The 14,525-nt window shown below is 44.7% G+C and overlaps 2 protein-coding genes across 6 annotated transcripts; one reads left to right on the top strand and one right to left on the bottom strand.

Moving 5' to 3' along the window:
• Positions 1 to 43: 43 nt before the first annotated feature.
• On the bottom strand, positions 44 to 2,793 carry LOC133144837 (uncharacterized). Of its 5 annotated transcripts, none has more exons than XM_061267816.1 (8): positions 2,024 to 2,793; positions 1,770 to 1,840; positions 1,514 to 1,693; positions 1,354 to 1,418; positions 1,227 to 1,280; positions 1,080 to 1,160; positions 878 to 1,002; positions 44 to 805 (listed from the first exon to the last, which is right to left on the bottom strand). In XM_061267816.1, exons 1-7 carry the CDS (start codon positions 2,182 to 2,184, stop codon positions 916 to 918), a joined length of 699 nt encoding a protein of 232 aa, XP_061123800.1. In that variant the 5' UTR covers positions 2,185 to 2,793; the 3' UTR covers positions 44 to 805; positions 878 to 915. The 5 variants fall into 5 exon arrangements, with proteins under 5 accessions (XP_061123800.1, XP_061123791.1, XP_061123814.1 ...); XM_061267807.1 differs by having other exon boundaries at positions 878 to 988; XM_061267830.1 differs by having other exon boundaries at positions 878 to 988; positions 1,099 to 1,160.
• On the top strand, positions 2,734 to 13,481 carry brpf3b (bromodomain and PHD finger containing, 3b). Its single transcript, XM_061267657.1, has 13 exons — positions 2,734 to 3,082; positions 4,171 to 5,732; positions 6,050 to 6,206; positions 6,349 to 6,483; positions 7,136 to 7,264; positions 7,444 to 7,756; positions 8,291 to 8,584; positions 9,519 to 10,100; positions 11,379 to 11,460; positions 11,535 to 11,623; positions 11,697 to 11,791; positions 11,881 to 12,035; positions 12,331 to 13,481. The coding sequence occupies exons 2-13, from the start codon at positions 4,195 to 4,197 to the stop codon at positions 12,512 to 12,514; spliced, it is 3,753 nt and encodes a 1,250-aa protein (XP_061123641.1). The 5' UTR covers positions 2,734 to 3,082; positions 4,171 to 4,194; the 3' UTR covers positions 12,515 to 13,481.
• Positions 13,482 to 14,525: the final 1,044 nt, after the last annotated feature.

Below are 14,525 nucleotides of genomic sequence, written 5' to 3'. Positions count from 1 at the left end.
CAGACGTCTATACATTGGTCCTAAAAAAAAATTTATACAACTGTTTCAGATCATATTTGACACTTTAATGAGTGTAACAATTCACATTTAATTCATGTCACTGACCTTACATTTCCAGGCATTTGGAAGCAAGACTATTGCACCCGGTGCATACCTTGGTGACTATAATGTTTCGATTTTGCACTTTCATTACACTTTGAATGCTACAGTGGTTATATTGTTGCCTTGTGTGAACCAAATGGAATGTACAATTATGTTACTACAAAGCAAGATTAATGGTTTAGCGAGCTGTGTTGAGTCTAAAGCCAGGACTTTCAGTCTTAGGAAAGCGGCTCTTTTGTTTTTAACCCTTCACCATGGTAATTTATGATAAACTCGTAACCTGGTCGAGAGCGGGCTACGTTGTGGGTTTCAGATTAAATCGGCCTTTCACTGTTAAAGCCCTCTGGATGTCAATTGAAATAGCGTCACCATTTGTGGACACTGGGTGCGAGGATCCTTAAGATACGATAGAGATGGTCTTTGGATCATCAAGTCCTGCTTCAGATGCCTCCTGAGCAGGTATGTGAGACAGTAATTGAGTATGCAGCATAACATTGCAGTCATACGGGAGGAAAGCTCATGTGCCACCGGTTGCACCAGACGTGGACCCGGTTGTCTTCGATCACTCCACCGGCGCATTCGTCATAGCAATTCTTTGCAGAACTGGAAGTGTGCCGTCGCAAGTTGCTTCCACAATAAAGTGAATTACTGTATATACACTCGCTGAATGTTTCTGTCACTTTATTCCACATGTTTCCATGTGCTGGGGAGAGCAAGAGAAAATGTCATGAGTATACAATGTCAATCATACTCACCTAAAATATTTGAGTAATACTTTGGTCTTGAGCTCAAGTATCTCCAGCTTTAGTTTCTTTATTTCAAGTTCCTTTTTAAGGTTGTCCAGCTCCAGATTCCTTTTGTACAAGGCACGGATGGTATCTGCCACCTGTACAAAGAGTTCTGGTTCAAAAATCTTAAGCAGGAGAGAAAACTGCGAGAACTTTTTCACTCGTGTTGTACTAGGTTCATGGATTTACTTGGCATGGTGCAATCTGCCTTTTGGTTTGCCTGGCAGTGGAGGCCGTAGGCTGAGGGGAGTGATGGAGAATGCCCTCTCCCTGACAAAAGAAAATAACAAGCAATTAAATAAAAAATTTAAAGGTCAAGTGATGAAGATATATTACCCCTAAAGGCCTGTCTGAGTACACAGAGAATGTGTCTTCGTCATCAATCTCCATCTAAAGAATCATTTGAGGGCATGATGTAGATTCAATACAGCAAACATGAAGGACAAATAGCCGTGACAGCTACCTTTGGAGAGGACTTTTGAGGGACATGTTCTGGTGGCTCCAGCAAGACCACTGTCTCTCCTTCCACTAAAAAGACATTGATATAGAAATGACCAGAACTGAAAGTCCCACAACAAAACATAGCCATGTAGTGCTTCACCATTACAATGCTTTACACATACCCTGGACATATAAATGATGCTGGGAGCTGCCGGCACTGGGATCTGATTGGAAGGCTCCTTCTATCCCTTCAACGATTGGACAGCCCTCATTGTTGGAGAGGTCCAGCTCGTCGGATGCTGTGTATGATGCTGGAGCTGGCTCCACTCCAGTTTTCCTCATCTCGTTTTTTTTCCTGTTTGCTTAAGGTGGTATTGCAACTTTAATATTTCATATTATCCACACACTGTAAAGAAAATGAACGAAGCAGTTACGTACCACTTTGGATAATGTTCTTATGTTTTATTTTGATTTGCTGCCGTGTCCGTTTCACGGTGCTGGTACCACATCTAATAATAAATAAAATATTTGTTAATCTATTGGTATTTTTCACATATGATAAGGAATCAAAAAACGACTTCACTTTAAACTGGCCGAAATTAAATTGATTTTAATGTATTTGATGTTTCAGACTTCTACCATTTCAGCGGTGAGAAATGAACCACTGGGTCTTAGAATAAGTGTTTTCTCACTTGTTGACACGGTCAGCAATTTTCTGCCAGCATTCTTCTCTTGCCTTATTTGCAGCAACAGTGTTGCTTTTTGCAGTGATCATTTCTTTATATTCGTCGTAACCCTCCATGATTAAACTTTGCTCTTCATGAGTGAAATATGCGGCTCTCGATCGCTCCATTTTCGCGGATCTTGAGTCAAGTGAAGCTCCAAACCCTTACATGTGAATGCGCACAAATCCAGGATGAGAGCCTGGGTTAACCAAGCGAGTTATTAACTACTGTCGTGGTACCACTTATCTCGGATTGCGTTTATAGGCTTTGTCGATCCAGATCATGCAATGAAGTCCAGGCTGTGTTGAGCTTCAGGTTTAGACTTAGTCGATCCCGATCATGCAAAGAAAGCCTAGCTATGTGGACCTTCAGGTGTCACGTTTGACTCTGTTTATTAGCCTGGGCGCCAAAATCGTGCAGAGTGACGTCAGGAGGACTGGCCCAACGTGTTTCAAGATGTAGAGTGTTAGACAAACCGGAAATGAAACATTTTGTGATCATGTTAAATACACTTTGGACGATTAATATTTACCCCAATAAACTACAGAATTCAGAACTATCACAATAAATGAATTGATAACTTGAATTATGAATATGTATTGAATAACGATGATGAAACGAATGTAGTAATTTGAGTGACGTTTAAAAGTAATCTTATTTTGACAAAGGTATCCGGATCTTGTATTGTAACACCAATGGCGTTAGCCTTGATTCGCAAAACTAGCCGGATGAGGCTAACACACAAAACTAGGTCGACATTAGATAATCTCTTAGAATATAATTGCACATATGTAACGTATGCTCGTTGGGTGTATGGGCGTTGGTCCCCAACCTCTCAATCGCCCTTTTTAGGGAGGACGGACGCGTTAATAAATAACGACACATACCGGCAACAAACAAGAGCAAGTTAGCTTTTAGCTACGGGAGTCGAGCAAGTAGACCACAGGCTAGGTGGCAACCATTTCTGCAGAAACGCCTCAGATCGCCGGCTGTGAAGCTACTTGTGTCACCCGATTGCCATAATAGGTAAGAATGTTTCATTTTATTTTCATTTTAACTTTCAACGCCTGTCAAACTGCGACGATGTGTTTTGTTTTTTCCGTGTCAGTGTGAAAATAAGACCATAGGTTACCCATAGTACAGCATATTTTTCAAAGTTAGCAGCCGAGCAAGCTGTAAATAAAAATGTTTTACGACCGCTCCAGAGAACTGTTATAATGCGGTTCTCACGCTAAATAGACGCAACACCATGACTCTAAATGACAACGGCGAGTGTACGCTTTAAAGTGCTTATTATGGTGTTTTAAAACTGTAAATATGGCTGACAGTGTACTCCTGAAATAAGGGCATAGAGCTGTTGAAGGCTACGGCTTTCTTTACAGTGATTGGCTCAGCGTGCCTCAATCAAGTATTCCTGAAAGCTGATTGGCTGACGACCTCTGTGTTTGGGCAAAGAGGTAGAAAGAAGAGTGAAGTTGTTGAAGTTACTGTTAACAAAAATAATTCTAACGTTATTGTTCTTGTCCTCGGTCAACCTCGACCAGGGAAAAGTTAAAAGTAAAGACATTGCTAATTTATTGTATGTTGTAATAAAGTTAATGCCATTCCTTTTCTAAATCTTTTTGCACTTTCAGGGGCTGCAGAATATAATGTATTTATTTTATTAACATTAGTATTGTAATATTTAAATAGTTCTTTTCATCAGAGAAGATGTTACCTACTTTACGTGTTTTGGCTATTTTCTGAGAAACAGGTCAAATCTTCCCTGTCTGACTAAAAGAACTATTAAAATAGTAAACATAAAGAAGACAGTATGAAGGATTAGTCATTTAAATTCCGATCGGTGTATGTAACACAATCTGCATTTATTATTGTTTGACCGTTTGTATAATTACATTTTTTAAATCACAGCTTATGTCATCCATTTGCCTGCATAGATAGATGAAGAAGCTAAATGCCTTTTTTAAACAAAAACCAAACTTGATTGACACACAAGAGAAATGAGGTTGCTGATGGGAGCTTTTCTGTAGACAAATGGTAGACATTTTGTATTCCTTCTGCTCTGGTGGTTCTAGCTGTCTTACGGTGTCATTTGCTGAATTTGAATTCCACAGGAGGCAACGTGTGATCAGTGGCCTATGAGGAAGCCACGCCGCAAAGGCCTGGTGGGCCCAGGATGTGGCAAAGGTGACAGGAAGTCCAAGGGGACACCGGTCGTGGGTTGTGGCGTTGGTGCCCACCAGCAATCCCTATACAGTCGCAAAGCATCTCCGAGCAAAGAAACGCTCAGCTATGCCCAGGCGCAGAAGGTTGTGGAAGTGGAGCTGGATGGTCGGCTTCACCGCATCTCCATTTTGGAGCCATTGGCCATCATTACTGAAGACGAAATGATGGCGCAGGACATCAGCGAGTGTAACAGCAATAAAGAGAACAGTGAGCAGCCATCACCGCCCGTCAGTGCTACACAAATCGTCAGTAAACCCGTCACGCACCGAGGCCGCCGGAAAGACTCCAAATGTCCGTCTTTCAAGTCTCCACCACGTTCGAAAAACCACCTCACCCGCGCTCAACCGCAAACGCCTGAAAAGTTAAATGCAACGCACAATCACCTACTACCCCTCCCTGAGCCTTCGTTTCGCCTTGTAGACACGTTTACCCACTTGGAGGCACCCCCTCTGCCCACGGCATATTACCGCTACATCGAAGCTTCGACCGAGGACCAGGATGCTTTGGCTGAATACGACATGGACGAGGAGGACACCGCCTGGTTGGAGATGGTCAATGCCGGCCGAAGAGCGGAGGGCTGTGGCGCTCTGTCAGCAGACACTTTCGAGCTGCTGGTGGACCGCCTGGAGGAAGAGGCGTACCGGGAAGCGCGCATTCGGGTGCCCTCTCAGAACGCCATTGACGACGACGCCTTCTGCTGCGTGTGCCTGGACGACGAGTGCCTCAACAGCAACGTCATCCTTTTCTGTGACTCGTGCAACTTGGCCGTGCACCAGGAATGCTACGGTGTTCCCTACATCCCTGAGGGTCAGTGGCTGTGCCGCTGCTGCCTTCAGGCCCCTCAGAAACCCGTTGACTGTGTGCTGTGCCCCAATAGAGGCGGCGCCTTTAAGCAAACCAGCGATGGCCGCTGGGCGCATGTTGTTTGCGCTATCTGGATCCCCGAAGTCTGTTTTGCCAATACAGTTTTTTTGGAACCAGTGGAAGGTGTCAACAACATTCCCCCCGCACGCTGGAAACTTACCTGCTACCTGTGTAAGCAGAAAGGTCGCGGCGCAGCCATCCAGTGCCACAAGGCCAACTGCTACACCGCCTTTCACGTCACTTGCGCTCAGCGCGCTGGCCTGTTCATGAAAATTGACCCAGTGCGAGAGACAAACGTCAACGGGACCACATTCTCTGTCAAGAAAACTGCTTTCTGTGAGACTCATTCACCTGCGGGCCAAGACGGCATCTCGGATGAGGATAGCGAAGGAAGCGTGGTGGGTAGCAGAGGGAGGGCCAGTCGGGGGCGGAGTGCTTACACAGATGGCCCCGCAACACCAAAAAAAGGCCGAAAGTCTGAAAGCGACGGCAAGACGGATAAAAAGAAAGGGAAGAGGGACACGAGCGCCACAATACTGAACAATGCTTCGCCGCAAGTGATAGTGCCTGAAATACCCACAAGCAGGTATAGTTCAGTATATTTCACCCAGGGTGTTGTCTGAGCAACATATACACGTTACATGTTTTTAAAATATTGAATGTGCCCCAATATTCATCCATTTATTTCATATCCAGTACATTGTAAGGAGGGACGCACCCATTCATCAGCTGTTTTTGTAATGTTTATTATTTATTGAGCATTGAAGGGAATAAATATTAAGAGGGTAGGTTTCTCCACATCAAAACATCTTTAAAGTGATCACTGTGAATTAGTAACTATCAACTTGAATCTCTTGATTCGGAATTTATAACTATCAACTTGAATCTCTTGATTGTGTCCAGGTTGAATGCCATCTGCAAAGGTATTTGCTTTCAAAAGAAGAGCCAATTCATGCAGAGGCTGCATAGCTACTGGTTACTGAAGCGTCAATCCAGAAATGGTGTGCCACTGGTCCGTCGTTTGCACTCTAATGTCCAATCCCAACAGAATACTGAACAGGTCAGGGTGGGACTCGAAGTTACCCCCCAAACCCCCTTACCATTCTGAACAATATCTTGAAATTGATTGGCTACTTTTGGGATGTGAAGTTTCTCCATTGGGGCAAGTCATAAATGCATTTTTTAAATCTTTTACTCTGTAGCCTGAGGTGGTTGATGAACAAGTATCAGCAGCCCGAGAATCTTTGAGATATTGGCAGAAGCTTCGACATGACCTTGAAAAGGCCAGATTGCTGGTGGAGCTCATCCGTAAAAGGGAGAAACTCAAACGAGAACAGGTAATTTTGAGTAAGGCTGCATTTTACACTGCATGTCAATCACGGTTTCTGTTTACGTGCCTGTTTACGATAGAGAACGGACTTACCACTAACCCGTCACACGCAGGTGCTGCACACCTGACATGCAGCCAGATAAAGAACAAATAAAAACTAAAGAAAAGTTGTATACCTTTTGATCCCACTGACTGCAATGACGTATCCTGTATCGTTTTTGTATCACCCATCACCACGCTGTGCACATACGTGTGTGTGTCTGTTTTTAGTTGACTAATGTTTTCTTTATTTAGCTGTGTGGCTGCTTGTGCAGCACCTGTGTGTGGCGTGGAAATTATGTTTTAAATACTGGGTGGCTACCGTCAATGAAGTTAGACCCACATGAGTCAGGGATGCATAACTCAGGGACGGAGGTCACAGTGCATATCCAAGTGCGCACCCAAGACATATAGTGTAAATCAACTTAGTTTGTCAAAGTGGCAAAATATGGGTATACCTTTAAGTTAACGGTACTACAGTACTGTTACTTTTTTTTCCTTTGTCTTTTAGCTTTTAGGTATGGATACTGCTGGGGCCTGAATTTCCCCACCCCTGGGGATCAATAAATTTTCAATCAATCAATAACAGTAAGACTTTTATGCCCATTTAATAATTGCAGATCAAAGTCCATCAGGCAGCTCTGGAGCTGCAATTGACCCCAATGTTGATATTGCTCCGCTCAACTATGGACCAACTGCAGGAGAAGGACACAGCTGAGATCTTTGCAGAACCAGTTAACATCAAGGAGGTCAGACTTTTTAAAATATCTTTCTATCATTCCCACAAACCAAAAGGCATACAAATATCCCGGATTTCTTGGTGAGATGAAGAGATAAGATTTATGGGGAACTATTAATTAATTGGTCAGGACACGTGTGCCAAGAATATTGCTGAGCTTGCTTATTTTGCCTTGCGTGTTCTCCCCAGGTACCAGACTACATGGAGTTCATAAGTCATCCAATGGACTTTTCAACAATGCGCTCCAAGCTCGAAAATCATCTCTACCATTCTGTGGCTGACCTGGAGGTTGACTTCAACCTCATGCTGTCCAACTGCCTCCTGTACAACAATAAGGACACCGTCTTTCACCGCGCCGCACTGCGTCTTCGGGACCTTGGGGGAGCCGTGTTGCGCCATGCCCAACGACAAGCTACCAACACGGGCCTGGAGCTGGAGACCGGCATGCACCTACCCCAATCACCGCAGAAGCGAGAATTTTACAGCTGCACGTGGGAGGATGGTATGTTACAGGAGGTCTTTTTTTTTTTGTAGTATAAAGCGGTCCCTCAAAGTTAACCACAATCCATTCTGTGACACTGGTCAATATTAGCTCTGATTAAAAGGCCAAGACGCACATGGGATTGGTACAAAGATCGCAAGTCGGGGGAAACCAACTATCAATTTAAAACCTGAAATTACATGGGTCTTTATTTCAAACTGGCATGTCACTGAAACACAGCTACACTGGACAGAAGGAGGTTAAGAGTCTTAACTCTTAAATTAGTCCACTTGCGTCACAGAAACAGCCGGTGCCGCGTCAGTCCTCACGTTTTCTCATTGAGAATTGTGTCTCCAAAAGAAAAGGAAAAAAGGCAAAACATCTGTAATCATTTGATGCTGACTAACGTCACTCATGGTGATATGTTTCGACTCCAAAGTCAATGTCTTAACCTCCATTTTAAGACATCCATCCTTTGAGGGACCCCCGCAGACAATCTAAACAACATGTCAAGGAGGCGCTTGCATGTGAGCGTGACCTTATTCTTGGGCCCAGTGGACTGTGTGCTGAACCCAGCCAACCGGCTCCACATGAGTGTGGACGAGCAGCTGAAGGAGTTACTGGACAAGCTGGACTTCGTCAGCTCCACGCGATGCAGCAGTGCCCGCACGCGAAGCATGCGCCTGCTCCGCCGCGAGATCAACAACATCCGCTTCCGGCAGGGTCCGCACCGCCACAGCCTTCACAACGGCCGTCTAAAAGAAGACAGCGATGAAGAGGCGGAGCCAGAGGATGAAGATAAGACAAATGACATCAAGGCAGAAAATGGCCTTTCAACGTCAGACAAAGGTTAGTGATGAGAAGCCGGCGTGTAAGAGAACTATGCCAGCGCATGTGCTTCCCCCCCTTTTAAATCCACTTTTATTTTAATGAGACCAGTTGTGAACATGAGCTAACGGCAAATTGTCCTCAGGTAATTGAGCCAGGGTCTCCCCCACGCACCAACCCCAACCACCCCACTGTCTCCAGTCTAGTAAGTAGGGGCCCACAGAGTCTCGTTAGCCATGGCTGCCTCACAACTCCTCTCTCCAAGTGCACTCTTGCACCTCTTCTCCACATCACTCTCATGGGCTCACCACCCTCCATTTGGCTACATACTGTACAGTCATGCCATATCATCCCACGTCTGGTTCAGACGGGTCATACCGTCGAGGAGGAGGGCGGGAGGAAAGTGATTACGTCGGTGGCACCATTTAAATCCAGCCCTGCTACATGGTGCTGGTGTGCAGTTGTGAGAGCAATGTGAATTTTTCACTCGTCTTAAATCTTGTGAGTCCGTATGATCTTACATCCCCCAGAACACAGTGGAACCTCGGGAAGGTCAAGCTCCAATGTGGTCATACGGTTTATAATTTGGGCATTTTTGTGAAATATGAATCATGTAGCTTTAGCTCACACTTTGTTGGGTGGGTGGGTGTACGGGCGGACAGACAAGGACAGTTTGACCCAGAGCAGATTATTTCCGATGGGAAAAATGGATACGAAATCTGAATATGTATTAAATTGGTCAGCGCCCTGCAACTGTTTGTGTTTGACTTCAGAGGTTCCACTGAAGCGCAAGACTCTTTGTGGTGCTTAGACAAGTAGAATTTTTGGATCACAGACAAGATGGCATTTTCCTGTGTGACGATGACACCACTGCATCACACGACATACTCAATGGCCATTTCATGTAACGACATTCAAAGCAAAAGTAGATTTCATGTTTCCTGCCCTCTTCCAGACGACCTCAAGTCCACGTCGCCCCCAACACTGGAACCCACCGGGCCGGCACCTCCTCCACGACTGGGCGACACGCCACTGGAGCCTCCCACATTGCGGCCAATCACAAAGGAGCCCTTGCTCTCCAGCTGGCCCAGCAAGCGCCGAAAGCTTGTTGGCATCCTCACAGACAACGACACGGAACTCATCGATTGCACTAAAGCCCAGGAGATGTCGCCGCCGCCGCCAAGTTTGCACAGCAAGGGGCGGGTAATGGCCAACGGCCTGACCGACCTCAGCACCCCCACACGGCCACTCGCCGTGGGCGTTGGACGACGGACCTCTGTGTTATTCAAGAAGGCAAAAAATGGTGCTAAGCTGTTCAGAGACAATGCTTTGCCTAATGGGAAGGGATCGCAAGACGACAGCACAAGCACCTCACCCTCCGCACCCAACACCCCCTCTACTACGCCTTTATCCACCCCTACCAAAAGCCCTCAGAAAGCCATAGGACCCCCGTGCCTTGACGACCCATGGACCCCCAGTAGAGACAAGAACTCAGATGAAGAGCTGGACAAAATGCTGAATGAAAGCCTTGAATGTGGTAAGAAACGCCACCTTTTGTCATTTTTTTTCTAATATGATACAACAGCTAATTTATGGAAAGTACATTTCTAGCCAGTTCATGTTAGAAAGGCGCTGACAATATGTTGTATTTAGTCCCCCCCCCACTACACACTTAAGAGCTGGGCCAAATGTAGATATCACATTCTGTTGTGCAGTGAACATCATAAAGAACTTCGACCTTTATTTTATTGTACCTATACTTGTCGATTGCAGCAGGATCTAACCACTATCAGGATCCAGATCAGTGTGCGTTTGTCTCTCTGTGTGTTTCAGTGCTTTTAAATATATCAAAATTAGGCAAAAACATTTGTAAAGGTTTGAGGGATAAATTACTACTTCTGTATTTCAGGATCCTAAAAATGTTCCTACAAATACAGTGGAGCTTTGATGTTGGTATCTGAGGATTGCGTCGTCAGAATTGTCCAGATTTTGGTCGTTGTTTTACACAAGAAAGTACTGCGTTAAAGAACAACACAGTTTCCGATCAAAATTTACAACATTAGTGGTTTGTGCACTGTTGTCAGTTCACTGACAGCCTTGGCATAGCCATGGAAGGCTTCTCTGTGCGAGGCGTAAACATCATTGACTGTGTCATACACCTCGCAGGTGTCTTAGCTTTTTTTAAAAGTCTAACTTAGCTTCCAGTACCCATGGCTCCAAAGAAAAAAAACCGCTAGTAGCATTACTGTTATTAGCATGCATATTCCTGTAAAAATCAATTTTGTCAACACCCTCGGGGTCTACCATAGGTGCACACAAACAGAGAAGTAAAAAAGAAAGACTTCAACCTTAAAGGACGCGACAGGAGCCACGGAAGCAGTTCCTCAGCAGAAGCTCGTGATGGGTATTTTGCAGACCCGAGGCAAGCCCGAGCATGGAGTGTGTGCCCGGCCGGCTTCCACCTTCAGCCAGAGATCACCGGTTCGCAAAGCTTCATGCTTTAATGTCTCCCTGGAAAACCCTTTTCCATCAGCTATTTTGATGTGTCATCTTTCAATCATGTGACTAAACAGCCTTGTTCACCATGGCTACAGCCAGCCCAAAATGGCTGCCCCATCCCAAAATGCATTGTTGTATTGTGGAATGTGGTAGCCATTTTGGACTGGTTGTGCTCATGGTGAAGGGAAACCGGAGTGTACAGTATGCGAAAAGCCGTTCCACTGGCAATGTCATAAGAGCACACGCGACGCGCCGTGAATGTGAGTTGGCCACGTCTCTGTCTACTTCCATTGACATTTCTCTCCTTTGCTTTCAGGACTGACCAATGGTTTTGACAAGCACCAAGACGGCGAGTGTGATTCTGAATACAGTCCCTGTCCAGTCCTGCACAGAGAAGTGTAAAAACATTGTGTGTCCTTCGTGTTGTCTGCTTGTTAGACATAATTGACTAAAAGGACGCATTGTTTTATAGCGCCTCGCCGCCTAAACGGAGCCTCGGGAAACCTGCACTTTCCAAAGTTCCCTTCTTTGAGATGGTCAACGGCGATACCAATTACACTGGTGTGTGTCGGTTTCCTTTTCTCTCATCTTTTCCATTGCACAATAAATGTATGCCCTTTATTGTTAATCGTAGGCAATGGCAGCCAAACATCTGAAGATGAAACCGAGCTGGAGCCTCTGGACCTGGTTTGGGCCAAGTGTCGAGGATACCCGTCCTATCCTGCCCTGGTAATACAGAATCTAATCAAATATTCCTTGAGCATCACCTCAACTCTGTGGTAGCATCATCAGTCTGGCTGACTGCAAGCTTGTTCCAGATCATTAACCCGGAGATGCCGAAAGAGGGCCTATTACTCAATGGCGTGCCCATCCCAGTCCCACCCAAAGAAGTCCTCCAGCTGGGGGAGCAGAGGCAGGAGGAGAGCAACCAGAGGCTCTACCTGGTGCTGTTTTTCGACAATAAGCGAACATGGTGAGAAGCGCATGCTGGTCTTCATTCAATTGTGCGCAAATACATGCAAGTGTCCTCAGTATGGAGGAAAAGGTCACAGAAGTTGTCTGTGCGTTTGAATGGTTGTGTGACCTTCGATTGGTTGCTCTACCCAAGTGTATACATTTCATGAAGCTGTGCACCTGACACACTCGCGTTGATGTGAGTATGTGTGCAGCCCCAAAAAGAAAGCGCAGCACACTCCTTTTCTAGTTGTTGTGCCTTTGACCACCAGATAGCGCTGTGTTCTTTTCTTCTCACGCATCTGTCCTTGCAGGCAGTGGCTCACGCGCGACAAGGTGACCCCCTTGGGGACGGACAACACTGCGGACAAGCTGCGTATCATGGAGGGCCGCAAGCCCAGTCTCCGCAAGTCGGTGCAGGTGGCGTATGACCGCGCCATGATCCACCAGAGCAGAGTGAGCCACAGCCAAGGTTTTGTCACATCCAACTTCCTGTAGCGCTCGGTGGCCTCTGCCAACATGAAGCCCCTCTTCGCCCTCCTCATTTAGTGGTCTGCTGCGCCCTACTGAGTCTTGTGTCCGCTTGTATTGTACAAATCAATTGTGGCGTGTTTGTGTGCAACAATGAACTTTTAACAATATTTATTTTAAGTGCAGAGGACCTATGAATGGATCACTGCCATCTTTTATACAATAGCTAGCTTTTTACATACACTTAAATCTTTTACGAAATACACTTGTACAGCTTAAAGGTACACTTAGTGTGCCTTATGTTTTTAAGATGGAGACTGGGTCATTTTGTGTTGCTCTTTTCAATCAAGCCACGAGAGGAACATGAGGCTGTTTATATTTGTGGAGAATTCATTCCTGACTTGCTGGCTGTATTGTGTGTGCGCGCGTGTGCGTGCGTCATTGAATACAATGAATGAGCCAATGTTTTTAATTATAAATTCTCTTCTTTTGATACAAGAGAAATAATTTATTTATGGAAGACAACTATAGAAGTAAAATTATATTGCTAGAACAAGAATTATATTTAAGAAAATGTAAGGTTTTAAGAAAAACATTTTAACAGGTAAACTGCTGACGTTGGGCAGAAACTCAACACTTTTCAGGAGACCCTCAAATCAACATTGTTCACCCAACATTGCATCATCAAGGATAGCAAGCCATTTTCAACACCGTGGACTGATCAATATTTGGTGAACCCACACCTGTGGACTGACCCATAGATTTGTAAAAAATAGAACAAATTGTGAGGTTTTAACCAGCAATATGCACATTTGGGTTGTTGCTCCCAACAAGTCACACCCATCCCAACATAAATATTTTTATGAATATGGGATATAAAAATTGACACCTTCATAAGCTTGTGCATATTTTCTCTTCCCACCAAATACTTTGTTTTAATCCATATTTCATCTGAGGAAAGAAATGCGCTATTAAAAGCTTTTGGAAAATCTAATGTGGGTTATCTTTTTGAATGATGCAAGTTTGGAAATTGTGTGAAAATGCAAAGTTTCAAAGAAAATTGAATTGAGTTGTGTGTGCCCAATCTTCAATGGGAAGTGGTTTAGGTAGACGGCATGGGTATGTCAGCTGTGACCTTGTAAAAAAAAAAAAATAGCTGACTGCCGACTGGTCCCACCTTTTTAATTAATAGGCCATCAACTATAATGCATTCGTTTTATTCATTTTTATTATTTGTAATTAATTTATTATATAACTACAAAATGTGCAATTTCTATATGAATTGCGTGAATGCTGAAATGCAAAATTTTGAATGCAAGTGTAATGATGTGTGAGAATTAAATTCACTGAATTTTAAAAATGAATCCAAGAACCCATCATTTACTTCATTTCAATGAATAGTATGGGATGAAAAAGAAACTGGAGAGGAGAAAGGCCTGAGAAAAGACTCAAACCAACGCCTCCAAAGCATAAGTGATCTGCGTTACCTATTTCACCATAAAAACCATGAAAAGCAGAAACCATGTGACGTCCCAGATCAACCAGCCAATCAGAAAGTGAGGGTGAGGGCGGGTGTGGCCTCCAGTCCTCGAGGGGCCGCGTTCCAATATGTTTTCCAAATTACCCTCGTTAAACACACCTGCGTGAAAAGTTTTAGCTCTTTTCACGTTCTGCAGAAGCTAAAAGTTTTCACGCAGGTGCACTTAACGAGGGCATCACACAGACACTCCATTAGGTACACCGCCATTTTCAAGTGTACCTAACAACAGGCCACTTTATTAGGGAAATATCATGGTCAAAGGTCACAGGTGTCAAGCTCTAGTCCTCGGGGCCGCGTTCCAATATGTTTTCCAAGTTACCCTCGTTAAACACACCTGCGTGAAAAGTTTTAGCTCTTTTCACGTTCTGCAGGAGCTAAAAGTTTTCACGCAGGTGCACTTAACGAGGGCATCACACGGACACTCCATTAGGTACACCGCCATTTTCAAGTGTACCTAACAACAGGCCACTTTATTAGGGAAAGATCATGGTCAAAGGT

This window comes from Syngnathus typhle, linkage group LG2 (genome assembly GCF_033458585.1).
Source record: "Syngnathus typhle isolate RoL2023-S1 ecotype Sweden linkage group LG2, RoL_Styp_1.0, whole genome shotgun sequence".
NCBI lineage: Eukaryota > Metazoa > Chordata > Actinopteri > Syngnathiformes > Syngnathidae > Syngnathus > Syngnathus typhle.
Note: the sequence above shows the minus strand (reverse complement) of the source record. Positions and strands in the feature narration are given on the sequence as shown.

Coding starts and splice junctions, on each gene's coding strand:
- LOC133144837 (XM_061267807.1), bottom strand. CDS start 2,184: ATGGAGCGATCGAGAGCCGCATATTTCACTCATGAAGAGCAAAGTTTA. Junction 1,841..2,023: donor ATTGCTGACCGTGTCAACAA/GTGAGAAAACAC, acceptor ATTTATTATTAG/ATGTGGTACCAGCACCGTGA. Junction 989..1,079: donor GGCAGATTGCACCATGCCAA/GTAAATCCATGA, acceptor CTCTTTGTACAG/GTGGCAGATACCATCCGTGC.
- brpf3b (XM_061267657.1), top strand. CDS start 4,195: ATGAGGAAGCCACGCCGCAAAGGCCTGGTGGGCCCAGGATGTGGCAAA. Junction 11,792..11,880: donor ACCCGTCCTATCCTGCCCTG/GTAATACAGAAT, acceptor AGCTTGTTCCAG/ATCATTAACCCGGAGATGCC. Junction 12,036..12,330: donor TTCGACAATAAGCGAACATG/GTGAGAAGCGCA, acceptor CTGTCCTTGCAG/GCAGTGGCTCACGCGCGACA.